Genomic DNA, 27,576 nt, shown 5'->3' on the forward strand with positions numbered 1-27,576 from the left:
GAGCATCTGAGGTGGAGGCATCACCATATTTTTTGGAGTATTCAGCTGAATACTTTGCCTGCCAGTTGATTTAAAAGAAGAGAAAAACATTATGGTGGATCAAACAAGAGATAAACATGAGCAAGCTCAATAATATTTATGAATCATAAAAAAATTATACTTACCATGACAGCTTCACTTCTCTTATCTACATATCCTCCCATGCCTTGCTTTGTCTTATGCGTCCGATTAAAAGATTCAACTATTGTTGGCTCCCTGCCTAACTTTAATTTCTACAAAAGAGAAAAGAAAAAATTCATTAACATATAATGGGCTAATTTAAGATGACTGAACAATAATATAAAAATTATTATAGAAATCTAATTGAATAAAGATATGTACCAATCGTTCGTCATGATTGACAAATGTGATTGATCCTCCACAGTGTTTAGAGATGCTACCATTCTTCATGGTGTTTCTATTATTTTTGTTGGCTTCTGATTTCTTCTTCCATTTGGGGAGATCCAAATATCAATTAGCTTATTCCAATTTTCTCTAGAGATCCAATTAGGGGGTTTATCACGGGCTTTGTTTAAATCTCCTTTTGCTTCCAGAAGCTTTTGGCTTCTGACCTTCCCTAATGAGGTTGTCAATCGTCGCTGACAATGCTTGTTCCAAACTTCATGCACATGATGCAATTGTCCTGGAAGAATTGTGTGTATCTCCTAACAATATATAGATTGCAAGTAATCAGACTTACTATTTGTTAAGGGCAAAAGTTAATGATAAGAAATATAAATTAATTACATCACCTCAAATTTGTTCCACATTCCAACTTTAGCATGTGTAGGGACCTCCCTCCATGACAACCACGGACCATTAAAAAATTGGCGCATGATAGCAACAGCTTTGTGACTGACCTCATAATCAAGAAACCTGCAATTTAAAAAATATTCATTAGAAAATAAATTAAATACTTTAAATGCAACAAACACATAAATTCAAATTAGTGAATACTTGTATACTCCAACCCCAACTTCCGAAGCATCTTCTTTGATTGATAGAAATCAGAGGGCAGCTTCTCACTTTCCGGCAACATATTCTTCACTATTTTCATGATTCGATCATAGCAAGATATACTCATATTAAATTCAGACTTGCAATTTAATAATTGACTAATAGCAGATAACTTAGAGTGTTTTTTACACCCTTCCCACAAAGGTACTTCTGCATCTTTCAACAAAGAATAAAAATCTGTAGCATCCTTGTTTGGCTCTTCCTCATGATTAACTTCAAATGCACTTCTCAAATGAAGTTCCTCTTCTGGACCCATAGCTTCCATCACCATGGTTCTATATTGCTGACCATGTTCACAACCAACATCCATTGATGTGGATGCTTCTACTGCACTTGTACTTACAGGAGCAACTGCACCAAGTAACTCCCCATGTGCAAACCATGTTGAATATCTCGGTGTAAACCCCTTTCTCAACAGATGAACATTGACCGTATCACGGTTAAGAAATTTCTGGTTGTCACATCTTATACAAGGGCATCTAATCTTATCACCACTACAATACTCTAACTGAGTAAATGCAAACTCAAGGAACCCTTTAACTCCATCACAGAACTCAGCTCTTATATAACCATTTTCACTAAGTCGGTGGTACATCCAATTACGATCAACTGACATAGTTCCTCTAAAAATCAAAAAAATAAAACAACATAAGAAAGCCTAGAAAATATTAGAGAGATGATTAAAAAAGAAAACAACATAAGAAAAACCGAACCATTAAAAACACGAAAGGCAAGATCGTAAAAAATGTAAAAGAAACAAAAACTGGTATGATATTTATGAAGATGAGAAGTTATCATAAGCATGACAAAAATAAGTCATTCAATCTTGTCCCAGCATCATTGACATTAAGAAGGCATTCAATCTTTACAAAAAGCTGAACATAAGGAATTAACCTTTACAAGTTATCTGTTCATTCATCTAATACCAGCAATATTCAAAAAGCATTTAATCTTTACAAAGACAAGGAATACAAGTCAAATCATCCAAATTTACATATGGAATACTATCTGCTTCACATAGAACAAATGTGATTATACATGATCGCCTCTGATGCTAGGAAAGCATGGTACTTCTTAGCAAGCTTTTTGACCAGCTTCTTGATTGCACACTGGAAATAACTCACAACCATGAAGCAACACCACTTTCCCCCACTTTCCATTATTCCTTGCAGATGAACAATGATTGTAAAAATGAATAACATGACGAAAAAATTAAAATCCATGAACTTTACATAATCCCAACCCATCAACCCTCAAAATTACAACAATAATCAGTGAAGCAGTCTAAATATATGCAAACCATTGGTAGGACTAACAAATGTGTCAGAATAAAAATGCATAATATTAAGGAGCTCCTCAAGTACAACATTATTTTTGTCTATTTTAGCAACAGTAAATTCGACACAGTGCCCGTATCATGATTTACCCAACCAAGTGATGTGTCCAAGTATCATAATAAAAGCAGCTACTCAGATATATCAAAGTTTCTTTCGTCTATTTTAGCACAAAAAAAAAAATCCCTCCTCTCTTTCTCTGTCTCCCGTCTCCACCCAAAACAAAACCACTGTCCCCACTCCCCACTCTCCCACTGTTCCGAGCTGTCTCGCTGCCCCACCACCTCTCTCTCTCTCTCTCTTTCTCTCTCCGGGCTTGGGCAAAATCTACCGGGATCGAGCTTGAAGAGGAGGAGGAGGAGGAGAAAACTCTTACCGGTGACTGTGAGTCGGTGACCGGAGCCGCGGAGGTTGCCGTCCGGGGGAGAAGGACGCGAAGAGCCGCCGGCCGGTCGTTGAAGAGGCGACGACACCGAGAGGAGGCGGCTATCAGGCTCTCAGCGAGGGAAAAGGGGGGGCGGGGGCGGCGGCGGCGGCGGCTCTCAGCGAGGGAGGGGGGCCGGCGGCGGCGGCTCTCAGCGAGGGAGGGGAGGCAGCGGCGGCTCTCAGCGAGGGAGGGGGGGGTGCGACGGCGGCTCTCAGCGAGGGGGTGCGGCGGCGGCTCTCAGCGAGGGAGGGCGGCGACGGCTCTCAGCGAGGGAGGGCGGCGACGGCTCTCAGCGAGGGAGGGGGGCCGGCGGCGGCGGCTCTCAGCGAGGGAGGGGAGGCAGCGGCGGCTCTCAGCGAGGGAGGGGGGGTGCGGCGGCGGCTCTCAGCGAGGGAGGGCGGCGACGGCTCTCAGCGAGGGAGGGGGGGCGAGGGAGTGGGGGGGGGGCGGTGGCTGCTCTCAGCGAGGGACGGGAAGGGAAGGGAAGGGAAAGGTTAGGGTTTTGGTATTTAAGTCGGTTTGCAAGCCAAATTGTATATAGGCTGATTTGGGCTAAATCGTGATTTGGGCTAAATCGGTTTGCAAGCCAAATTTCATATCAAATTTTTTTTTTATTTATAAGGCTGATTGGATGGGACTTGCAAGGCAAAAATATTTTTGAACTATAAAGTATGGTAAAAAATTCTATAAAGCAGGAAACTTGCAATAGGGGTGCAAATGGGTCATGGCCGACACCATGAGATTTTAAAATGAGAAGAAGAAATTTGAGTTTTATAGAGAGCGATTGGAATTTGGATTATCGAAGAAATTTGGGCGGAACGGCGGGCACACTTAGTTTCATTTTGGATATTCCTCCTTTTATTTTTTCTTTTAATTTAGGTTTACTCAAAAATAATATTTTTAATATTTTTGGAATTAAAAATTAAATTTGGTGACAGAAATTTTTGTCAATAATCTGTTACTGCCAAAAATAATCTTTTAAAAATTTATAAATACTAGGGTTACTATATTTGTGACGGCTGCATTTGTCACTGTCTGGTTGCAATTTTGGTTATCATATTGCTGACAGATACCCCGTCACTATGATGGTCACTAAGGTTTGGCGCCCATCCTATCCGCGCATTCTGTGACCGGTCTGTCACTAAACGGTCACTAAGTTTACACCACGGTGACCAAATTTCTGTCGGTCACTAATCCGTCACAAATAGTAACTGATAACGGTCCGTCACTAATTTTCCGTCACTATACGCATGTTTTCTGGTAGTGATTATAGCTGCTAATGTTCCAAGATACAGTAATCATGCAAAGAAAGTAGAGTGCATTAGGAGAAAGGAAGAGGTTGTGCACGCCTCTAGGAGCCTCATTTCAGCTAGCGACATCCAAGAAGTAGGGAAACAAGGAATGAAAAGCTAGAAATTTTCTACATTAAGCCGAGGCTCGGATCAATTCACTTGAATTATGTCCTTCGCCTTCTCCAAAGCCAGAAGGTTTTCTGCCACCTCTTTGGTGATGTTTTCAAAGAAGGCAAATACACAGACTTTCCCCCATCAAAGAAATAGCTGGTGAGGAATTGAATGGAGAGGCATAGCAGGGTTTTCAATTGGATGTTCCGTTGGAGGCAGCTTCTTCTTTGACCTTGCAAGGAGAAGCTTTTCCATAGCTGCCTTCGTTGCCCCAGCAACTTCGACTCTTAAATTTTTCCTAGGTTCCACAATCGAAGATTCCAAGGCCAACGTGGAGGGCACGTGGCACACCAGGACATCCACATTGTCCTCGTGGAAACCATTTTCCAATAGTATCCCAAGATTTATTAGGGAAGGAGATGGAAGGTCTTTCAATGTAGAACTAGGGTTAGGGATAAGGCTTGTCAGGTCTAGCGAGCTATGAGAGTTGATGCGGTCGTCGTCTTTGTCAGGAAGCAAGGAAAGGCTACTGAGGTCAAAGCAGGTAGGTGGAAGAGGTCATTATCCAAAGTAGGGGCATCAGGTGATACAAGGGAAATAAGAATTGGGTAGCTGATGCTTTGAGCCACCACACTTGTTTGGTTACCACTAAGCATGCAACTGTAGCAAGTTTTGATATTTTCAGAGTTATGTTCACTACCAATCCTAGATTTTTAATGAGGTGCAGGCTCAATAGCACGATGACTTTTAGTTATAGGATAGCTTCTTGTTTAATGAGACTTGCCTATGTGTTTCAGATTGTTTGCTGAGGCATAAAAACCTACAAGAGTTGCATGGAGAGGATCACTTTAGCCGTGACAAGATATATCATCACGTATCTATGCAATATTATTGGCCCAAGGTAAGGAAAGATGTTGAGAGATGTGTCCATGCCATCTATGCCAGTGTTTACAGGGATAGCAATGAATGCAGGAGTATAGATGTCATTGTTAGTACCATGCACTGTGAACCCACATCAACATGGACTTCGTATTGGGGCTCCAAAGGACGGCATGGCTTTGGCTTGATCTTTGTAGTGGTGGATTATTTTTCCAAGATGGTCTATTTTACTGCGTGTAGGAAGAAAATGGATGCATCTCTCATTGTAGTTCTATTCTTTCGAGAGATGATACATCTGCATGGAGTTTCAATTTCAATCACCTCAGTTCAGAGCCCCAAGTTTATGCCGCATTTTTTGAGGAGCGCACCTATGGTAGAGACTAAGAACAACTCTTTCATTTAGCGATACCTACTACCCGTATACGGATGCATAGACTAAAATAGTGAATAGGAGTATAGGCAGCATATTGCAAAGTTTGGTTAGTAAGAATCTGAGGTAGTAGGAAAGATGCTTACCCAAGTAGAGTTTGTATTCAATAGATTCATTATAAGTCGACATTTTAGATTGTATATTGTTGGAACCCAAGATGTGCAATGGATTTAGTGCCAAACCTGCAACCAGGTTGAAATAGCATGTGAGCTAAAGGTATCGTGCAAAAGCTTCAAGATCTACATGCTCGGTTGTGGGAAAATATTGAAGAATTAAATAGGCATTACAAGGAGTATGTGTATGAGCATAGACATAGGATGATATTCAAGGTTGTTGACTATGTGTGGGCTATTATTACTAAGGAACACCTACCAACCAAAGAGTAACGAAAACTCACACCTCGCAAAGTTAAACGTTGTGTGATTATAGAGAAGATCAGTAATAATACCTATCACCTGAAGTTACTAAGATATATTTGCACCCATGATGTCTTTAATGCCAAGCACCTCGGGGTGCCGTTCCTAGGGGTGCAAATGGGTTAGGTCGGATTGGATCATAAGTGATCTCGACTCAACCCGGTTTCTTGTTTAGGTTCTCATATTGGACTCAAGCCCAACCCAATAGAAGATCAGGTCGGGTTGACTCTGGTCTACTGCTAAAATTTCTGACCCAATGGGTCATTCGGGTTGGGTCTGAGTCTATGTATAACCCAACCTCAACCAAAAAAATTCGGATCCGGATCAGATCTAGTTTAGGTTCGAATCGGGCCTAGATCAAAATTGGGTTGGATTTCTATACTTATCATTTCGTGTACTTGATTTCTTTGCAATGAGCGAAAACTACAAAAAGGAAGTTACACAGAACCATATAAGTAAAAGAGCCTAAGCATCAAGGATTAATGCCTATACAAATTAACTTAATAAAGATTGGCTCAACCTTATTAGCTATAAGAAAAAATTTTTGTTTAGGCATTCAATACTTTGTTTGGTAGAAAAAAATTGCACCTATACTAAATTAGGCTCATTTTCCCTCCTCCTTTCTCATCTGAAGCACCCAGGAAATTAAATCCCTGTCACCCTTTGGTCTACACACATCCACTGGTCTCTTACCAGTAAGGAGCTCCAAACGAACAACACCAAAGCTATAGATGTCACCCTTGAAAGTAGCTGCAGAGGATCGTCCATATTCAGGAGGGATGTAGCCCAAAGTCCCAACCAGGTCTGTTGTTACATGGGTGTCGCACGGCAGAATAACTCTTTTTTTTTTTGCTACGAAAAAGGGGAAGGAGGAAGAAAAGGACAAGCCCACCCCCGCGTAGCAGCCCCCACTGGGCCCCCACCCTGCCAGGAGAATGTTCGATGCAGGCAGAAATGACCGTGTGTTGGGCACCCTGGCCGATTTTACTCATACCCTCCCCACCCGTGGACCCGGCTCGGTTATCCCTCTGGACTCCGGCACGAATACCACATGTGAGTACGTCACACCTGGCGCCACCGAGGCTACCAGCAGAGCGATACGTCCTTACAGACCCCGTGTCCGAGTAGGAAGCATCCGGTCTCCACAATTTAATCGACGTCCGTGCGTTTCGAACTCGGAACCACTTGGTTGGAAGTAAGGCCATGCTCCAACTAGGCTAGCACCTCAGTGGCGGCAGAATAACCCTTGCAAGCGCAAAATCAGCCGAGTATATTACTTGATTTGATGTCACGGCGCAGTATATGGGGCTGACATGACTGGTGCAAGTAGGTCAATCCCCTTGCTGATCCTTGAGCTATCTGAAGCCTTTTCCCCCAATCTAGCATGATCCCCCATCTTGCCTTTCATGAAGCCGGTAGTCCCAGCTCCCATGCTCCATGTATGAATAGATTAAGAGTCTGATCACTTCCAATCCAGCAGTATCCTTGAAGCAGAACACGATTTCTGTGCTGAGTTCTAGAGAGAGCTTGTACCTCGGCTTGGAATTCCTTCTCCGTCTGGCCATAATCACCGGAAAGCTGCTTGATAGCAACCCTCCTCCTATCCGGCAAAACTGCTTTATAAACTAGACCAAAGCCCCCACACCCAGCGATATTAGCTTGGTCAAAGTTGTCGGTAGATTTCAAGATATCACGGATGCTCAGCTCCTTCTTGTCCTTGTTCTGAAACAGAAGAACCACTGTAGATGCTGCTGATTTCAAGTTTCCATTCGCATCTGCTACCACTTTTACAGTATCTTCCTGCCTTCTGGAACTGGAACGAGTTCTTGACACGAATAAATAGAATAATAGCAAGAAGAAAAGCTGTTCCCGGTCCAATTCCAACAGCCATTCCGATGATCACACCTTTAATCTTTTGTCCTTGGCTCACCGTCTGTATGGGAGCTTCGGAATCGCAGGAAGGTAAACGAGGACCACAGAGACTCGGATTCCCATCGAAGGCAGTACTTGAGAAGGTCGAGAACTGGCCTCCAGTTGGGATTGACCCGACCAAATTGTTGTATGCCATACTGAAACTTGATAGAAAATTAAGCCTGGTAAGCGATAAAGGAATGCCTCCTGTGAGATTGTTGTGTGACATATCCAGTCTCTCCAAGTTTGACATGCCTGATAACTCATCTGGTATTGTCCCGGAGAGCCTGTTCTTGCTTAGGTCCAATACATGGAGCTGCTTAAAGTCCCCAAATCCAGGCAAGATTGGTCCAACAAGCATGTTATTACTCAGAATCAAGGATGGAGGGAAGCTGCTGACCTGATTATACTGCAATCCCTCCCCAGACATACTCTTTTTAATAAAGAATGGAAAGTCCTCCATCGTGGTCCCCTGCTGCAAATTGTTCGGAGAAATAAGGCCTTTCATCCGAGCGAAACTACTTGGGATTTCTCCAGTGAATGAATTGTTAGAGAGATCCAAGTAAAATAGATGGTCATAATATCCTATCCACAAAGGGATGGTCCCATCCAGGCGATTCCATGACAAATCCAAAACCTTCAATTTTCTGCAGTTAAGCAACCACAGAGGTATTGACCCCAAAAGATCACAGTTTGCGATGACAAGAACCTCTATATTCTGAAAACCTTGAATCCCATCCATTGGCATCCTCTCACCATCAAAGAAATTTTTAGTGAGGACAAGACTATTAAGGCTTGGGCAATCCTGTAGAATTTCCAATGCCAAGGACAAATTGGAGATGCTGTTATTAGATAGTGAGAGATGCGACAGTGATCTGAGGTTCTTGAAGCTGATGGGAATTTCACCAGTAAGACTATTCCCAGCAAGATTCAAGGTCTTCAATTCCACACACTGAGATATATTATAAGGAATAGGACCAGTGAGCGAATTCGTAGCAAGATCGATAAAGCTCAGGTGAGTCATAGCTGTGCAATTGAGAGTTATATGACCACTCAGAGAATTGTTCCTTAAATTAAGCACTCTAAGACTGGGCAAGTTAGCCAAGGAAGCAGGTAAAGAGCCATGGAAACTGTTAGATTGAGCACAAAAATACTCGAGCATAAGGCTACCAAAAACATTCGGGATGTTCCCTGAGAACAGATTAAAGGAAAGATCCAACTGAGCAAGGTTAGAGAGATTACTGAATCTTGTGCTCATCCGACCGAACAGGCGGTTCTCCTGAAGGTATAAGCTCTTCAAAGATGACAGCTTGAACAAATCTTCAGGCAAATTCCCAGTAATATCATTCATATAAAGAGAGAGCTCATCAAGAGAATTGCAAGTACCGAAACCCACGGGGAAGCCGCCGGTGAAGGAGTTCATCGAAAACCGAAGGATTTGAATTCGGGTGGAGGAATTACAGATGCCCGGGTTGATTAGACCCACAAACCCATTGAAACTGATATCGAACTCTTCAAGATTCGTCGACCCGGAGAGAAGCGGGGGGCTGCCGTCGAACATATTGTAAGAAATGTTGAAAACCCGGATCGAAGGAAGGTAAACATCCAGTGGGATGGACCCGGATAGATCATTCGAGCTGAGATCAAGGTGCTCCAGCCGGGGGTGATGGAGCAGCTGCAAGGGAACAAGGCCTTCAAGAGAATTATAAGAGAGATTGAGCCATCTCAGCTGATCCAAACCAGCCAAAGAATCAGATAAGGAGCCCTTCAAGCTCTTGTTCTGGAGATCCAACCCGATCACCCGTCTTTCCGAACCCGTCGGCCGGTCACACAAGACGCCGGCCCAGGTGCAGCAGTCGATGGGAGAAGAATCAAAGCTCCAGCCTTGGATCCCTGGATCGAGGGCACTCGAGAAGCCCTGCAAAGCATGCAAATCGCCAGAATTGCAGGTCTGGTTCTGGGAATTGGTAGGTATGAAAAAGAAGAAGAGGAAGAAATACAACAACAAACACCACGTGTGCATGAAGAGAAACCACTTCGGGTCCCCCCTGTCTCCCATTTCAAATGATCCCAAGAACCAGAGAAGACGCAGAAAGGTGTAAAGGAGGCTCCTTTCCGGCGTTATAAGCTATGGCTGGCGAAACCCATTCGGAATTCCGGAGAGATTCTTGCTCTGCGAGTGCTGAACTTTGGGATTCTACAACCAAAACAAGAGAAGAGAGCTCGACAAGAAAAACATAGGAGTGGAAGAAGAGGAGGAGGAGGAAAAAGAGTGAACTTTTCTCTGTGGAGGCAGTGAGAAGAAGAGCTGAGAAGGGGAAGAAAAAGAGAAGTTTGCTGAAATATTTGTGAGTGGGAACAAGGGAAGGAAGGTTTCATGTGACCATAGCGCGGTGGTTGAAGGGATTTGGGGGATCGCGATGCAACGGTTGCCTTGACTTTTGGCAAAATAGGACAATTTACGTGTCGTCTTCCTAATTTTAGGAGCCTCGGTTGCGTTGCAAGTTTTGTACGGGATCAGTTCAATGCCGCTTCTGGTTTGCATCGAGAAGGGGGATGTGAGAAAGTGCGCTCGTTGGATCTGGTGTTCCGCGTGCGATGCCAAAAGTAGGTACCGGGTGAATGGCAACTGCAATCCGGGATTTTTGTTTTTGTCTATCCTTGCTTAAATCTTTTTGTCCTTGTCTTTTCTCCTGAAAATGTTAGATCTATATGTCTCTCCATGGACCACGCTTTCAGCATAAGCAAGCGCGAAAGGTCTACAGAGCCATTGAGATCCCGCCGGATATATGGAACCACCTGGATTTCTTCCTGCACACGGTTCATCGATGGGCCGGTGCCCCCTCCAACATGGCAGGTGGCTGTTGAGATGACCTATACTGCGTACTAGATCTGTTTGGCCAAAAATGTATAAATCTTTGGAAAGAGTAACCCTTTACTAAGGTTCGTTGCAGAACGTACCCAAGTACATATAGCAAGGAATTACTTATGCAGGCCCGTTGTATTGACCTTTAATAACTCAGGGCACCTTGGGCTCTTTTTTTGCTCGTGTAGTGCCTCGTACGATATTTTCCACCTAGGAGCTCTCACCTCTGAGTTTCCTTAAGATTAATTTCGATGGATGCGTGCTAGATGGAGGTAGGAGGGAATGTGCTAGATTCATCATAAGAGGCCTGGACTCTAGGATGGTGGCTGCCAGATTTTCGATACCTCAATTTTGAAGGCCGAGCTGAGGGCCGCATAGGCCGGCTTGGGCCATGCTCGAAGCGTGTTGCGGGCCAATGCAATTATGCTTGAGGATGATTCGGCTACGGTGATTGGCTGGATTCAAGGTGGCATCGGCGGCGCGGGAGGGTGCCATCCCTTGCTTCAGAACATCCGGGCTATGATTAGTCGAGGTGTGACTTTTCAAGCCAAGTATGTGTTCAGAGAGGTTAATAGGGCTGCAGACTGAGTGATCTTGTATGTGGCTAGTCACTCCGGAGGTGCCTTGTGGGACGGATAGAAGAAGTTGCTTTGGGTGTTCCGAGACTTGTTACTTTCTGACTTTATTGGATATATCCATACTACAACTGTATGAACCATCCGCACTGGCAAAAAAAAAAAAAAAAAATCTACATGTCTGGCCGATATTTCCAAAAACAAAATCATATACTATACATTCTCTACTTTGGACATGTTGATACAACTTTGCACTACGCTACTTATACCATATGTCACTATTAGAGGCACCAAATCAAATTTGCTGGAGTGGTGCTTTGCATAACTCGTAGCATACCCTGAATGAGCATCAAACCAAGTTTTTGCACATCATACACTAATAAGTTGATCCTTGGGGACTTGCAAAACATCGGAGTAGGGTACCCTAGGAGGTGTATAAAGCATTTGCCAATTTGTTTGTCACTAGTTTCAATGGAATTAGCAAGGAATGAAAAAGGAAGGGCTCAGTGAGGCTATGAGCTAATTTAGATATACGCAAGTAACTAATATACAGAACCCTAATTTAATGGAATTTATCAATAAAATTGGCAAAAGGTGATCCCATCTAAAACTTGACCCGTCTTTATACTTTCCTAAGGAATAACTTACCTCTAATTGCATCATTAAAAGATTTCATCTAGCTTTTTATGGATTGGTATGGGCTATGAGAGTAGGCATCCTCTAGAAATAGCTTTAATAGGCTGGACATAAACTGGGACACAACTATATTGAGCTCAAAATTTCTTGCAAGTAGATGCAGTTTCATACCATCAAGGACATGCCATATGCTACATGGTCTAGTTGGTCGTAGTATTTGTTAGCTACACCTTATACTGCATTAGAAACCTTTGAACCATCCATTTCTATTGCCATACTTTGGTGAGCAAGTTGGACACTACAGTTATTTTTTCTGTAAGTTGATGACTCAATTATATATATCATTATGGAGGATATCAATGCTAGCATTCTGTATTAACATCCTTTTCTAGTTTTCTCTGCTAATTATATCGCTAATAGCCTTTCTTTTAAACACAGAATGTATATCCTACATAAAATTGAAGCTAAACTCGATTCCACTTGGACCTAATTAAGTGCATTTGATCTTGGATCCGAGTCACACTTGCCTGGACCCGACGTGAATGATCCCATGGGCCCTGAAATTTTTTGCATGGCCAACCTAAGCTAAGTTGTCTGGTCAACAATTTCGGTCTAAATATAAAATCTAAGCTGAAAAACAGTGGGATCTAGTTTTAGGTTATGCTTGCCTTGGTCTAGAACTAACCCAATTGCAAGGTTAAATTAACAAAATAATCCTTAGTGGACCGATATTCTCGACACCTAAGGGTAAAGAAGTCAGAATTAATCCCTCAAGATGTTCTACCACGTTTGAGTTCCGCAAATCACATCTTTAACACCAAAAATGTTCTAAGCAATTTCTAAGTCCGCATTAGACTGAAGCTACACTTGATTCAACTTGCATCTAAATGCATTTGATTGTATATGTGTCATGCCTAGCTTGACCTTACTTGAATGATCCAATGATTGGTTCCCAAATCTTTGACGTGGACAATTTGACCCAATTCCATTAGTCAATAGTTTAGATCTGAGTCCAAAATCATAGTCCAAGAAGAGTTGGATCAGACTTGGTCAAGCTTGCCCTGGTCCATCCTTACCCAGCTGCAATCTTAGAATTAGGGCAATCCTAAATATATTGGCTATTGTGACTCCCTAGCGTAAACAAATTAATCCCTCATCATGCTCTACCCCATTGGAGCTCTTCTCTAGATCACGTCTTGAAGCAAGAAGCATTCGAAGCAATTGGCAAGAGTAAGAAGTTCTAGAAATTAAATTCTTCATGTAAACGTTGGCTACAAGGCTACATCATCTCCAGTAGTGTACTATCAAATCCAATGTAATTTTGGAGTCAGGTTCGGATTATCTGCGGTGCAACTTTTGCACCATACAATCCTGTGCTATTGCAGATAGCCACCATATCATCCATCTTGAAGATAAGTACGGCTCTTATTTATTTCTAGAATACGATGAGTGCGATCCATGGTACATCACGGTAATAAAAGAAAACTGTTTGTGGCTGCCATACACTATAACATAGGATCCTGCGGTGCAAAAATCACAAGATAGAAAATCTTGGTTCAAAAAAAATCCAGGCATAGCTGTTTAAATACGGGTTGTTGGCTGTGAACATCAGAGTTTTAGCTTCGAGAGGAAGACCCGTGAGAGGTTTTCTATTGCTTCAAGCAAAGGAAGCACATCCTGTGACTTTTAGGACTTTGAGCTCGGGTAAAAAAAGTCCCACTTCTAGATATTGAATTGTATAGCAGGGTTTTCAATTGCACCCATGATGCCTTTAATGTCAAGCACCCCATTCCTAAGGGTGCAAATAGGTTGGGTTGAATTGGGTCATAAGTAATCTTGACCCAATCCAGTTCCTTGTTCGGGTTCTAATGTTGGACCCAAATCTAACCCAATAGAAGATCAGGTCGGGATGGCTCTGGTCTACTGCTAAAATTTTTAATCCAATAGGTTATTCGGGTTGGGTCGAGTCTATGTATAACCCAGCCCCAACCCAAAAAATTTGGGCCCGAATCGGGTCTGGATTGGGTCCAGGTCGGGTTTGGATCATGATTGAGTTGGACACCATGCATCTTCCTACGGTGAACTAAGCATCATCTTGTAGCAAAGTTTTTTAACACTGTGTATCTGTTTGCAGGATGTCGCACATTATCTTGCAACAGAACCTTCAGGACGAATCATATGCCAATATAATAGCCCCTATTGGCGAGGTCCTCAACCTAGCCAGGTCAAAATTCAAATAGTTTTAGGGTCTCATATTTCAGTTCTAAAATTATATGGTAAAAAATATCAATCAATCATATCTATAATAAGATTATATATCGTCATAATATTCTAAAATAACATATTTAGCAATAACATACTATGCATCAAATTCTTACATCATGGACAATATCGCTCAAAAGTCATGAATATAATAATTTTGTAATATTGATAAATTTAGAAAAAGTAAAATATTACTCACTACCAGAAAACACGCGTATAGTGACGAAAATTTCCGTCACTATACCATGTTTCCGGTCACTAATACGGAATTTGTGACCGGAGCTTCCGTCACTAAATTGGTTACAAAAACACGCGTCACTAAATTTTCAGTGACGGCGGCGATTCCCGTCACTAAACTCCGTGACAGAATCACCGTCACTAAACCGTTACAAATCCAAAAATTAAATATTAAGAAATTATGTATTTCCCGTCACTAACCAGTCATTGAGTTAGTGACGAAGGTAACTTGGTCACTGATTTTGTTACGAATTCGGTCACAAATTTGGTCACTGATCTGTCACAACCTTCAGTGACAAATTTAGTCGTCACAGACATGGTCACAAATTTTGTCACCACATTTGTTATTAATTCCGTCACTGATCCAGTGACAAGGTTACCGTCACTAATTTGTCACAACTCACTGAGCAAAATCAATTTTTAGTAACCAAAATTCTGTCACTAAGTTTATGGCTGCTCATCACAATATTTGGTAAACAATTCAGTAACCAAATTTAGTCACTGATCACATTCCAATAACCTGGTACATTTGGTACATTGAGCGGCTCATAATAATAATAATAATTTCATTAATAGCAAAGGCATTCAACATTACGCAAAAGTTTTTTAACATGTCATTCAAAATAGGCATCAAAATGTCTTAAATCCATCAAAATCAAAGTACAAAAAGTATGTCATAACAGAGATTTCATTCCTCCTAGGAATGCAAAGACCTATCATCCAAGGCAAAAGCAATTATAATGAAGCATGATCAGCAGAACCAGAATCACCATTACCCTCCCCCGATCTGCATGCCTTGGTCCAAAGCCAATCTCTTCTCTCATCTTTTGAAAAACCTCCTCTTGCCATTTTTTCTTTTAGTGCTCAAAAATACCTAGAAGGTCTTCACGCGTGTATAGCTCTGGAGCTTGACTTGTAGAGGTAGAAGAGAATGATGATTGCCCAATAATTCCAGTGAGATCCTCCAAGGGACTAAAGCCATAGCTGAGGCGCCGGACATAAAATGGTGCCATTCGTCAAAGGACCTGGCTCTCTTGAGGGCATCCTTGCTCAGGACAAAACCCATTGAAGTGCACATGCCATGAATGGTTGTGCCATAGGAATCCTATCAAAGGCAAATTATATGTGTCAGTGACACAAAAAGGTAAATTAAAAACTATTAAAAATGAGCTTTCTTGGGGAAAATTATTAAAACAGTGACGGGAAGTCATAGGGAACTGATAGATATAATGTTAGATATTATGCACTATTTTCACTAACATCAGTAAATTAGATTGTTAAAAAAAAAAAAAAATCTCTCACATCTGAAACATCGATAGTCCAATTTGATGTACCAGTCAACTAAAGATCCACTCTCATCCTCAAATAGCCCTGGTCCAAAGGGACCTGCAATAACATGCTCCATTAGGTGCTTCTCATGGAAAGAAGGGGGGAAAACAGGGCAAAGAAACATCTAAAGCAAGAAGCATTAGAATTGATGGAATAGTGATACATTGAACTAACTCAAAGTTTCATAAGGAGATGGTTAGACATATGTTTTCATGTGGCACGCTTAGATGAATGTCAGAACAGAAAAATAAAAGGGCAAAGAAATGGAAGAAGTCAGTGTAAGTCAGTGTAGGCTTGGCTTTGATGATATACGATCATGTGCAAATTAACCAAAAAGATAACAAGCTTACTTGCATCATTGACCGAGGATTTGCAGTGTAAGTCGTCTCAATGATTTTCTCCATCTGTGGTTCATGGAACAAATACGTGGAAACATGAATCACTGAACTTCTCTAAAATCTATGAGGTTAAAAATTAATTGTAGATACCTCCAATTCAAATCCATAATGGAAAGCAACTTTCTTCACATCTTCCAAACTGAGTTCAATGGACATCTCCTGGATGTCAGAGGAGAACAAGTTACAGCTAGCTCATTAAGTAAAAAAAAATCAACCCATTATATATCTTATCTGCGTTTGAAATTATATATACATACATCATCAGGTGAGTATGAGTCTGCAAAGTGATAAAGTAGAGGGCCCAAATTTATCCAGACCTGTTCATATAACAAGTATGAATCGTTCATACCATTAGAAGATAATACTTATCACTTACCAAGAAATAAGGCACAAAAACCATTGATTAAAAAATTGGATCTGCTTACAAATCAAATTTTGAGAAAAAGTTGGTAAGGTTCAGGAATCTCTGAAAAGTTACTAAATGCAGAAGTTTATTCTAAACAGTTTCAAAAAAACTTACTCCTCCACTTTTGAGAATTTTTGATATTATTTCAATGTATTCAACAATGTTATGTGCCGTATCCAGGAAGAAACATGTTACAACAGCATCCCAAAATGCTGCAAGAACAAAAGGAGTGCAGTAAGCATATGAAAGAATTTCAGCACAATTATAGTGTTAAAGTATGTGACTTGAAATAAATCCAGAGAAACCCCTGTTGGATTAAAGTTAAACGACACCTAGTTATCAAACTCTTACAGTAGAGGAAACAGACTGCAGCAAGCTTTCAAATGTTTAACATACAGCATAAGATTTAACTTTTTTTTTTTTTGGGCGCAAAGAGCATGCCTCGGTTGACCCATGCATATGCAGTCAGCTTTGTGAATCCTCCACAGATTAATAAGATGACTTCTTGTGTCCTAGTTTCAAGTCATGGGGAAATTACAAGGAGTGAAAATTGAGTTCCTAGCAAGAGTTGCAACAAAAGAAGAGTAACTCTTCAACCCTTCTTTTTTTCCCATCTCTTTTCTAACAACTTGTAGAAGAAAATGGAAGAAGTCAGGTACTTCAATTACGTCAGTCACTTTTGATTTACATAGTGGAGAAGAAAATCAATCCAAGAATCTCAGCCTTCTTACCGAATGGAACTATTCAAAAGGTGATTTTCACAGAACATATGATACGATTATAAAAATATAATCCCATTTCCTCCTGTGAGGAAACAAATAGCATTAATTATCCAACATATGAGAAATTTTTTCTTTATTTCAATATTACACTACCTACTTGAAGAAAGCATCTCTTTGTGACTCAAGAATCCTTACAATGAGGAAATTATGATGTAACAGAAATTAAGAGAGAGAGAGAGAGAGAGAGAGAGAGAAAGAGGAGAAATTTGCCTACATTGGAAGAGAACTGGACCAACCGGTACCTCTCCCCATCCAGAATCGAGTTTGCGAAACCTCGATGAAGAAGAAGAGCAGCAGAACCCTAGGCGGCGGAACCATAGGGGTCTCCGGTGGCCATCGAAGCAGCTCCGCCTGGCCGAGATGGAGGATCTCGGGGCGGCAGCGGAGAAGCGGCACTGGGACTAGGAGGATAGGAGGGCGGGATGTGAGGGGGTTGAGGGGCGGCTGCAGGGGCTAGGGTTTGGGGGGATTAGAAATTAAGCGTGGCACACTTAGTTCATTTTAGATTTCCTCCGTTCATCTTTTTTTTCTTTTTTTATTTATAATTACTCAAAATATTATTTTTAATATTTTTGGAATTAGAAATTAAATTTGGTGACGGAAATTTCTGCCAATAATCCGTCACTATCAAAAATAATCTTTTAAAAATTTATAAATATTTGGGTTACGATTTTTGTGACGGGTGAATTTGTCACTGTCTCGTTGCAATTTCGGTTACCAGTTTTGTGACAGATATCCCGTCACTACGGTGGTCACTAAGTTTTGGCGCCCATCCTACCCGCATATTTTGTGACCGGTCGGTCACTAATCTATCACTAAGTTCACGCCACGGTGACCAAATTTTTGTCTGTCACTAATCCGTCACAAATAGTGACTGATAATGGGCCGTCACTAATTTTCCGTCACTATACGCGTGTTTTCTGGTAGTGACTCATCTTGCAAACGAATCCAAAGTGTCAATCTAATCAGTTTTAAAAATTCTCCTAAGATATTGGTATTTAAAAATTATACTCTCATCAGAATTTATCATGATTATTTCGAAAATAGAAATTCTAATTCTAACACCCTAATAGGGCTAATCTAATGGAAGTGTCGGACATCCTGGTTGGTCCAATCAAAGCAAAGTTCATTTGATCATGCTCGCACTATGATACAGGAGTTTCAAAAAAGATCAGGGGTGATCAATTCTAACAATATTTAAAAAGGTCCAAGGTGGGGCTACTATGCTGCCTGTTGATTATAGATTAGGATGCTTCACTAGAGTTGATCCAAAAGTACAAAGAGAGGTACCATACTGGTTCCAAAATCTCTTGAGAGAGTAGAGAGAAAGTCCAATAGAGAGAGAAAGAATGGAGAAGAGAGAGAGAAAAGAGGGAAGAAAAAGCAAGCTTCACTCTCTAATCAAGAAAGAGAAAAGAAGAGGGTAACTATGGATGGTGCCTGGTGTCAAAGGACCCACAACCGGCCAACAGGCGACGGGCACCGGTGGCGACTGGTGGCTAGCAGTGCCAAAACTACTCAATTCTAACCTCTTTAACCATGAAAATCAAGCATCCCAATGGCGAGAACTCCAACCATGGTCTCCTGCCACCGTGAGGGATCAAAGAAAGACCCCGACGATGAGCATCAGTTGTAGGAACAACTAGAATCAAGAAAAATAGGGGTCTGGCTACCGAAACAAAAGAAATAGGGCATCACCATTTTTTTCCAAAAATTTGGCGATCACCAGCCTAATCGGAGCTCCAAATGACCACGAAAGAAGGAGAGAAAGAATAGCTCAAGAGCGGCCGGGTCCTTACCTGGTTTTCGGCAGTAATTGGCTGCGACGACGGTGCGAAGGCGATCGATGATCGAAGAAGAATTCAAAGAAATCCTCCGACAGGGAGTTCTGATCTAGGTTGAACCTCAGGTGGAGTGGAAGAAGGATCGAGATGGCCTCTAAATAGGCTCGACCGCGACCGAAATCCAACCCAGAGTGGGATTCCATCCGATAATCTCAGGAGGAAGAAGTCTCCAATTGAGAGTCTTTTCCTTTTAAGCACATGCACAACACGTGCCGAAATTCTTTTTTTTTCTTTTTTTTTGTTTTGGTTTGGACCAAAAATGGCTGGGCCTATCAACTGGATCAAGCCCAGTTTGCATGGTTTTACACCCTTCCGCCGCGTAAATTCTCATGGCTCATATATAAAGCTCCCTTAAGTTCTTCAGGAAGCTTGCTTATGGACCATGCATCACTTTCTAAGAACTTTTCCTATGAACTCCTTCTATCTTTTGTGGTTAAGAGGCTAGCAATAGTCTTTGGTGGTTAAGACGGTGGTATTTCTCAACAACTTGAATCCCTATATCTCTTAACATCTGCATCTCTGTGTCATCTCCACTTACGAACACTTTCTTGCAGAGGAGTTCCCAACCAGAATTCTCTGGTAATTGCTTCACTTTGCGGATGTTTTCTGCACCCATATTTGTAATATTATTTTCGTCTCGAGTAGTAGCTAAGATCCGACCAATATCTACAAACAACACTTTGTGTGGTCTTGCTGATTCTCACAATCATCGACAAGGCCTCTTACGCTCTTCAACTTCTCCTAAAGCCGTTTGAGCTCATTCTTCAAGCCTAACTCCATCACCGCACTTTGCATGTTGAACTCAGCATAGACACATATCTCCCAACAACAGCATCTAAGATCATCGCAAATTTTTTTTTATAGACTACAGATTACTGGATCCTCCGGAACTATGAAGCTTCACTACACTTAGGGCCTGTTTTGGATAATCCTATTGAATCCTTAGGATTATAGGATTTCTAGGACTACAGAATATAATTAAGGCCTGACCAAGCCCATATTAACTAAAGCTTTCCCAACCTATTTCACGGGGATAGAAAAAAGAACATTTCTGGCTATTCCTACTAGTTTGAACTAAAAATCCGTAGAATTTTTGGATTAAGCCATCCATTTAAGTATGACCCAGTATTAACCAAACTCCACCCAACCTAAATCTCAAACTCCATCCATCCGGGTTGGCTTTGGACAAGTTATTAAAAAATGGAAGCAGACGGGCCAACAGGCCTTTTTCCTACAAGATTTTTAGTTCAATGCTGTAAGAATATCCAAACAGGCCAAAAGTCTTCCTTTTCATTTTATAGGATTTAGGCTAGTCCACTCCAAAGCTATTCTTACGTATTTTATGAATACGGACCTAGCCCAGTCTGTAACTTTTGATCGTGTTGGTTGTAATGGGCCAATTTATGGATCCTCAAGAATTTTTAACCTAATTCTATAGAAAAATCTAAACAGGCTCTCGGTAAATTATGAATCTACTCCTCCTCCATGAAGTTTCGGAGATCATGAATCTACTAAGAAAACATTTGTCGGGAAAATATCTAAGCTGTAAAACAGAACTTGCCTGTTCCTTCATCTTTTTACAAGACACCACCAAAGAAAGAAGAAAAAGAAAAAGAGAAGGAAACAACAGTGCTTCCTTCCAATAAGCAAAGATCTTTCGGGCCACCAGAAAAGATACCTCTCGCCAAAACCAAAACTAATTGTTTTTTTTAATTTCTATCTAAGACCAACACGGAGAAAAGGTTAATTCCTTTCCCATAAAGATATAAAATAAGTATATACTGAGTCTAAGGCTCACTTTAAACTAACCTGAACCAACACTATATAAATCAAACTATTAGATAAAAAGAACTATTTATTGTCATGGGAGTTTGTGACGGCCAGCACTCTCAATTATTCTGAACTCCATATTAACAAAGCTGAGCTTGCCGCTAAGCCCTTGGCGAAGATATCCGCTAATTGTTCTTTCATTGAGATTGAATTAAATCATTTTTTTTATCATGTAATCTTCTCTAATAAAATGATAATAAACCTTTGAAACGCCTCATTTGGGTCGGCCGCATACCCACTAAGGCATAATTTTAGAGAATATGCAAGACCTGTTTTGAATATATTGTTCTTCTAGGTGCATAGACTTTAATGCTTATACTTTTTTAGGGATTGAAATACTTTATCTAGATGTGGTACTATTTTCTTTCGTTAAGTTATTTTCAATAACTAGATCATGGTATGAACATTAAACATGGTCTCATGATTTAAAAATGCGTATAAATTTCCCCTATTGCTTTAAGTTTTATGTTACATGCTATAATTCTGGTGAGCGAAATTTTTGTATACACTTTCAGGGTTTATAATATGCTTTATAATAAGAAAGTTCAGGAGTTCGTATTGATCTCATTGTCTTGCTTGCTTTGCTTGCAGACAATGCTGATTGGGATGATATTTTGGTTAAAGCCATAAAACAACTCAATGGGAAAGTTTGCAAAAAAAAAAAGTAAAAATGCTCACGTTTTACTTTTGCCATGTTTCCAAGCATGCATAGAGGATGGATCACGACTGGCAAATAATTTTCCCTTGTTGGTTTTTTTGATTTAATTTTAATAGTTAATTTAATGATGGCGAGGGTCTTGGTTGGATTGTAAGAAAAATGTAAAGAATCTTGCTAAATAGTTTCCTTATTTGTTTGTTTATTTTCTGCAGGGTGCATGGTAAGCTTCAGATTTAAGGAATTATGTAAAGTTTTGTTTCTTAACTAGTGTTTTCTTGCTAAGAGGTTTGCTTCTTCCTGTTGCTTAATTTTATCAACAGGCGGCCACAAAATTTGAGCATAGAAGCAGCAAAGGCTGTAACTATGACTGGGAGGTTTGCAGTTCTGTCTGGGTCTTCTTCTTTGCAGAAGGTCCTTTCCATCCAGTGATGGCACTGAACAGCTGTGTCCATTCCAAAGCCCTGAACTCAGCAATACCAACCTGCATGACAAACTACACATGCCACCAAGAATGTGAAAAATGATTTGTAAAACAGAAGGAGCTAAATACTATTTTACACAGCTGCAACTTGTGCACAAAACTGAACATTTATTCAAACATAGCATCCAATATCTACACATAACACTACTCAAATCATGCAAATAAACTTGCTATAAGTAGTACCATGCAAGCTTTTACAGCTGGGACTTCACAGATTCTCACACTAAGCATCATAATGTGGAGCTATCTGTTTCTTTAATACTTCAATCATAAAAATGCTCATAGCTCCCATTCAGAGAGAGTGAGGAATATAGCAGACATGTGCCCAGCAGCCAGCAAGAGTGTATCCACTGTGCCTTCCTATCAAAACCATGCCAAAAATAGTCAAGTTGTCCACCCATCGAACTTTCAAAACACGGTTACACTTCCCCTTGTCGACTGATAGCAAGCGTAAAATATATGAGAATCATTGTCCCCATGCTTGACCTGTAAATAATTTGCAGATATATCTGGTTACTGTAAAGGAGAGATGTAGAAACTTCTGCTTCAGTAGGAATCAATAGTAGTGCTCACTGTGGCTCAAGAGCATCACCAGGTAGCAGTAAACATTACCTTAAGCAGAAAGCCTGACAAAGATTAGGTCTAAGAGTCAAGGTATATGACCTATCATAATTTGAGATCATTTTCACAATCAAAAACCTGAAATTAACTCCTTGACTTGGTACCTAATTCCTAAACATGGAGAAATAGCCAGCTATGAAGAGTAATAGACCAGACGGTGGGTATGAAGTCCTTCATTGGTATATTTATCATATAATGATTCAAACAAACACAAGTATAGTGCGCATGCTTAAAGTTCCAAAAAACTTGGAAAGAATCTATATGAGAAGAAAGACGGTACTTGACATAGAGTCCTTCACATGAATGAAACATCATTCAAATAAGAAATCGGTGCCTCACATGTATGAAACAGACTGTCATACTGGACAAGTGTTGATAACTACAGTCAATCTACTTGCACAGCTAAATGTTGTGAGAGACGAAGGGAGCAACGAGGCTTGCCCGTCAGGAAAACGGTTCTACGACATAGCCCAAAAGTCCAGGTTCATGGTGTTGAAATATCTAAGACACAGAAGAACAACCCTTCTGTTCTTCTTGCCCCATGGGCCATCCCCATTGCAGGCTCCTCTGATTGTGGGACCACTGGTTCAACCAGAGTCATTAAGCAACCTCTAAATAATATGCAATGAACTGAGAAATTCCTTCCTTGAAAGACAATTCAGAATAATCAGCAGAGGTATTTGGACAAATTCAAGGGAGCAACGTAGATCTCAATTATTGTTAATCAGTTAACATAATAGAGTTAAGACGATGACCACAAAGTTGAAATATGTTTGTGGCCTCTTTCCTGTTTCTATCATGTTGCATATTTTGAGTTGTTCCTCATATAGAAAACAAATCAATATTTCTATAGATCTCTCAGCAAATTAAAATGAACATGACCATGGTACCACTTCAAACACTGGGGTTTAGGGCCTCAGTTGCTATAATGCAGAGAGGATCAAAAAAAGACTGCAGTTTCAGATGAAAATTTGGGTAGTCAACTAAGACAGCTAAACATTATGTAGTAAACATCTGTAACTGGAAAAGGTCCAACCATTCTCACCAGTTACATGAATGATGAAATCACTCAAGAATAATATTCTTTTAGCTCAGACCACAATTTCCAGCCATTCATCGAGGTAAAAACAAATGGAATCCAATTACCTCAGCTTCCAAAAGTTTAGCGTCATTATTAGAATTAGAAGACCATCAGGGTACTTACATAGAAGCAAAAAGGAGAAGGATTTTCTTCGGGTTGATAGTTGTTAGGCGATGAAATCTCCTACTCCTTCCATCCCCAGTATCTGCAACACCGGAAATATTAACTGAAGTTGGAGGCGCTATGAGAACTTTGATAGGCATCGCAGGCTGTTTCAACTGATCCAGCTGGGAACACCCCACTGTTAAAGTGGAAAAGTAATCAAGATTCATATAGACATACAATCATTCGATTATGGAAAATTATTTGTTTAATAACGACAACAATGGCTACAATATAAATTCCAGTAGTGATGTGGCAAATTCCAACTCATACAGTAATGAGGTATTGATTTCCACAAAAACAAGTAGCTAGATGAGACATTTGAAATATCCTGCTGTGGCAATCAGATTGGTCAGGGTCATTCGATGTTTCCAACAGACAAGGGCTCAATTTGAGATACTGCAAGAGTGGCCCTATGACTGCATGCGCAGGGATCTTGTAATAATATTAAACTGCTGCAATATCTCGTGTTATACACTTTATATGTAATACAGAATAGATAGAAAAAGCTAGCCACAAAGTGCCAAACTTTCCAGGTATTGCATGTGCCCTGCATTCTGATCTAATACTTTAGAATGCAGTGGTTACTAAAGGACACACTCCATACCTTTAATGACAAGTTTTTTTGATGTCTCATCTGCTTCTTGCTCTTCACCATTTCGCTTCTCCATTCTGCTTGAACCCTTACGAGAAAGAGCTTTCTGTTTGTACAATAAAAGAAGGAGAAACCCTTTACCTAACTCTTTTAATAAATGTGGCTAATTAATGGGAATCTAGAACGTAGATTTATTGATAACTAGATCGGCAAAAATCATGTATTTATCAAACTCTTCTTCTTAAAAAGAAATGGATATATCAAACTCACAGTCATTTTCGGACTTCCAGAGCACTTATCAGAGGGCTGTGTAAGGCTTTCAATGTCCAGAACTACATTTCCTGCTTTATCCATAGCTGCAATCTGGTTCTGCAAAAATTGGAACAAAGAACTTTGTGACAACATTACAAAGCCACAAGAAAAAGGAAAACATACAAACAGATTAGTTTACCATATTCATAATTAGATATATAACCACATGAATTAAAGAAGGCAAATGTACTGGTGAGGAACAGCTCTAGATTGATCTGTGAATAATTTGACCCTACAGACCTACTGACACTGGATCCATGATTGTGTATAACAACATGCATAATATTTATATGGGTTCCAGATCCAAATTTGGAAACCGAGTAACATCTATTGATAACAAAACCTACAACAGTAGGTACCTAAGTTACCAAAATATTTTAACATTCACCCTGCATCATCCTGGGACTAGCTTCCCCAGTTACTCTAATCAGACCTCTTAATTCCTTAATTGAGTATATTTTCTTCCATTTTGTGGCCATGTAAACACCTATCTTCTTCTAGCACTTGCAAAACTTCTCTTAAGGCTCCTTTCCTAAGTCATTTTATACACTTCTAAAACCCACAGATTGATACCCTAAGCCCCCCTATTTGACAGGGATTGTTCCTGTGCTTCATCAGAATGAATCAATAAACCATCAAAACCAAACCCCCATTGTTTTTGTTTCAATGTCACTAAATTCTAATAATTTTTACAAGCTTTTATTCTTCTAATTCTAATCTTATTGACAACCATTATCCTGTTACAACCCAACAATTCTAGCTATCTTTAGCCTTCAAACTTCATGTGCAGTCTCAATATTTTCCAGAAGAAAATGCAGAAGAAGCACATTTGCCTAGACATAAAAATTTCACTTACCTGCAGGAAGACCTCCTCCATTACAAACTAAGGTTAACTTCTTAAGGGTATACTCAACACCAACTGCCACCAAGGATTGACTGTGTCAACAATTGACCTTCCAAAACTAACCAAGAAAAATGTCGAAACATTAGCAAAGATATAAAGCTCCAACACCAAATCAGCGAAGTATGGTATGAAATTTAGAAGAATTGAAATCATTTTGGTGGTGTTCCGAAGGCTGAAGCTTACCATTGATCAATCTACTTCATCCAAAGAGTAAGCACAACAGCATAAAAGATCGAATGAATTAAAAGAATCTAAGTGAATTGTTCAGAGAAGTCTTGGAAAAAGTAATTTACCAAGGATGTAAAAGAACAAATGGACACAATTTGTTTAGAGGGAGGGAACTATAAATGGGATAAAGAACAATACCTGTTTATAGCTTGTCTTCTGCAAATTTTCTTAATTTTCAGAGAAGAGATCCCAAGATATCTCCACCATTCACAATAACGTTGTTGGCTCCACAGTCCTGCAAAATCCAAGATATTCATATAAGAAAATTAATTACACAAACTTTTCTCATATTTTAGTTTATAAAATCGTTCTTTTACCTAAGAAAAATTATAAAATACTTCTATAGCCAAAAGATGACAAATAAATTCGCATGCATTCCTTTTGTTCTCCGCACAATATTTCAGAGGAAAACAAAATAAAGAAATTATACAATTCATTGCAGCTGAAAAGAGAGGAAGATAAAGAAAAATCGTTCTAAGATCCTCAGGAAAGGGAGGGAAGAAAAAAAGAAAGAAACCTTTTCGCCTCTCCAAGGAGGCCTCTAAGCCCAACAAATGTTCCAAACTACCAGCCAAGATTCCTCAAACCAAGATTCTTCAAACAAAACGGAAGCTAATAGACCAAAAAAAAAAAAAAAAAAGAGAGCGCGAGGGTACGAAAGCCGGCTTTAATGAGCCGGAGAAGAGATGACGAATTGATTTATAAAAGAGAAGAATGGAAGAAATGTCAACTAATAACACCAAACTGCCATTAGAGTCCTCAGTTTCCAAAGCAATCCATTTCTCTGTAAGTTTAAAACTAACTCCACTTTCTTCTTAAAACACCTTAATCTACAAATAAAGAACAATGGAAAAATCTCTGGACTAAGAAACGGTGATACGTTGTCTCGTTTAGACCTGCTAATGACCGCAAGAGAGAGAGAGAGAGAGAGAGAGAGATTGAAGGCAGAGGTGGACAGAGAGAAGGAAGGAGAAATATAGCCGTTGGAAGCTCCTCTCTTTCTTGGGAGAGTTTGGAGCGACCACCAACTGCTAAATTACGTTTGGAGTTATCGATGCTTCCGGTGGTGCGGTGGTCTCTAACTCCTCGAAATGGGGTTTCTTTAGCAACAGAGACTGTGTCTCAGAGGAACAGAGCTCACCCCACATAGATATAGGCATGGATATAGTTCCACTGAGTTCAAATATATAGCATGAAAAAGTAAGTACTCGTTTGATTTACGAAAGAATATTTTTTTACTGAAATATTTTTTTAAAGTTAATATCTAAATAGATAATATCTGAAAAAATAATTTTTATATATTTAATTGAATATAAAAAAGTATATTTATATTTAGTTGAGTAACAATTTTTTTAAAATATATATATCTATATAATATCGTAACAAAAGAAAACAGCTCATTAAATTTTATCGAAAAATTTAAAAATACTTTTAAAAAAATATCTGAATTTCTAATCTATAGGAAAGTAAATTTTTCATCTTTCATATGGATTCTTTTCATTAAATATAAAAA

General features: G+C 40.0%; 1 protein-coding gene, 2 long non-coding RNA genes and 1 pseudogene across 3 annotated transcripts; all 4 read right to left on the minus strand.

The window, feature by feature from the left end:
* Positions 1–216: 216 nt before the first annotated feature.
* Positions 217–983, minus strand: LOC120107170. Its single transcript, XR_005509090.1, has 3 exons — positions 792–983; positions 382–704; positions 217–272 (listed from the first exon to the last, which is right to left on the minus strand). It is a non-coding gene; the product is annotated as an uncharacterized LOC120107170 (long non-coding RNA).
* Positions 984–6,881: 5,898 nt separating this feature from the next.
* On the minus strand, positions 6,882–10,470 carry LOC103721168 (annotated as a pseudogene).
* Positions 10,471–16,112: 5,642 nt separating this feature from the next.
* On the minus strand, positions 16,113–16,859 carry LOC120107167. Its single transcript, XR_005509089.1, has 4 exons — positions 16,680–16,859; positions 16,417–16,476; positions 16,250–16,318; positions 16,113–16,165 (listed from the first exon to the last, which is right to left on the minus strand). It is a non-coding gene; the product is annotated as an uncharacterized LOC120107167 (long non-coding RNA).
* Positions 16,860–22,254: 5,395 nt separating this feature from the next.
* LOC120107168 lies at positions 22,255–27,207 on the minus strand. Its single transcript, XM_039120344.1, has 7 exons — positions 26,944–27,207; positions 26,202–26,298; positions 25,788–25,893; positions 24,890–24,988; positions 24,632–24,725; positions 23,986–24,163; positions 22,255–22,646 (listed from the first exon to the last, which is right to left on the minus strand). The coding sequence occupies exons 3-7, from the start codon at positions 25,806–25,808 to the stop codon at positions 22,580–22,582; spliced, it is 459 nt and encodes a 152-aa protein (XP_038976272.1). The 5' UTR covers positions 25,809–25,893; positions 26,202–26,298; positions 26,944–27,207; the 3' UTR covers positions 22,255–22,579.
* Between the last annotated feature and the right edge of the window lie 369 nt (positions 27,208–27,576).

Source organism: Phoenix dactylifera, unplaced genomic scaffold (assembly GCF_009389715.1).
Source record: "Phoenix dactylifera cultivar Barhee BC4 unplaced genomic scaffold, palm_55x_up_171113_PBpolish2nd_filt_p 000782F, whole genome shotgun sequence".
In the NCBI taxonomy this organism is placed as follows: domain Eukaryota; kingdom Viridiplantae; phylum Streptophyta; class Magnoliopsida; order Arecales; family Arecaceae; genus Phoenix; species Phoenix dactylifera.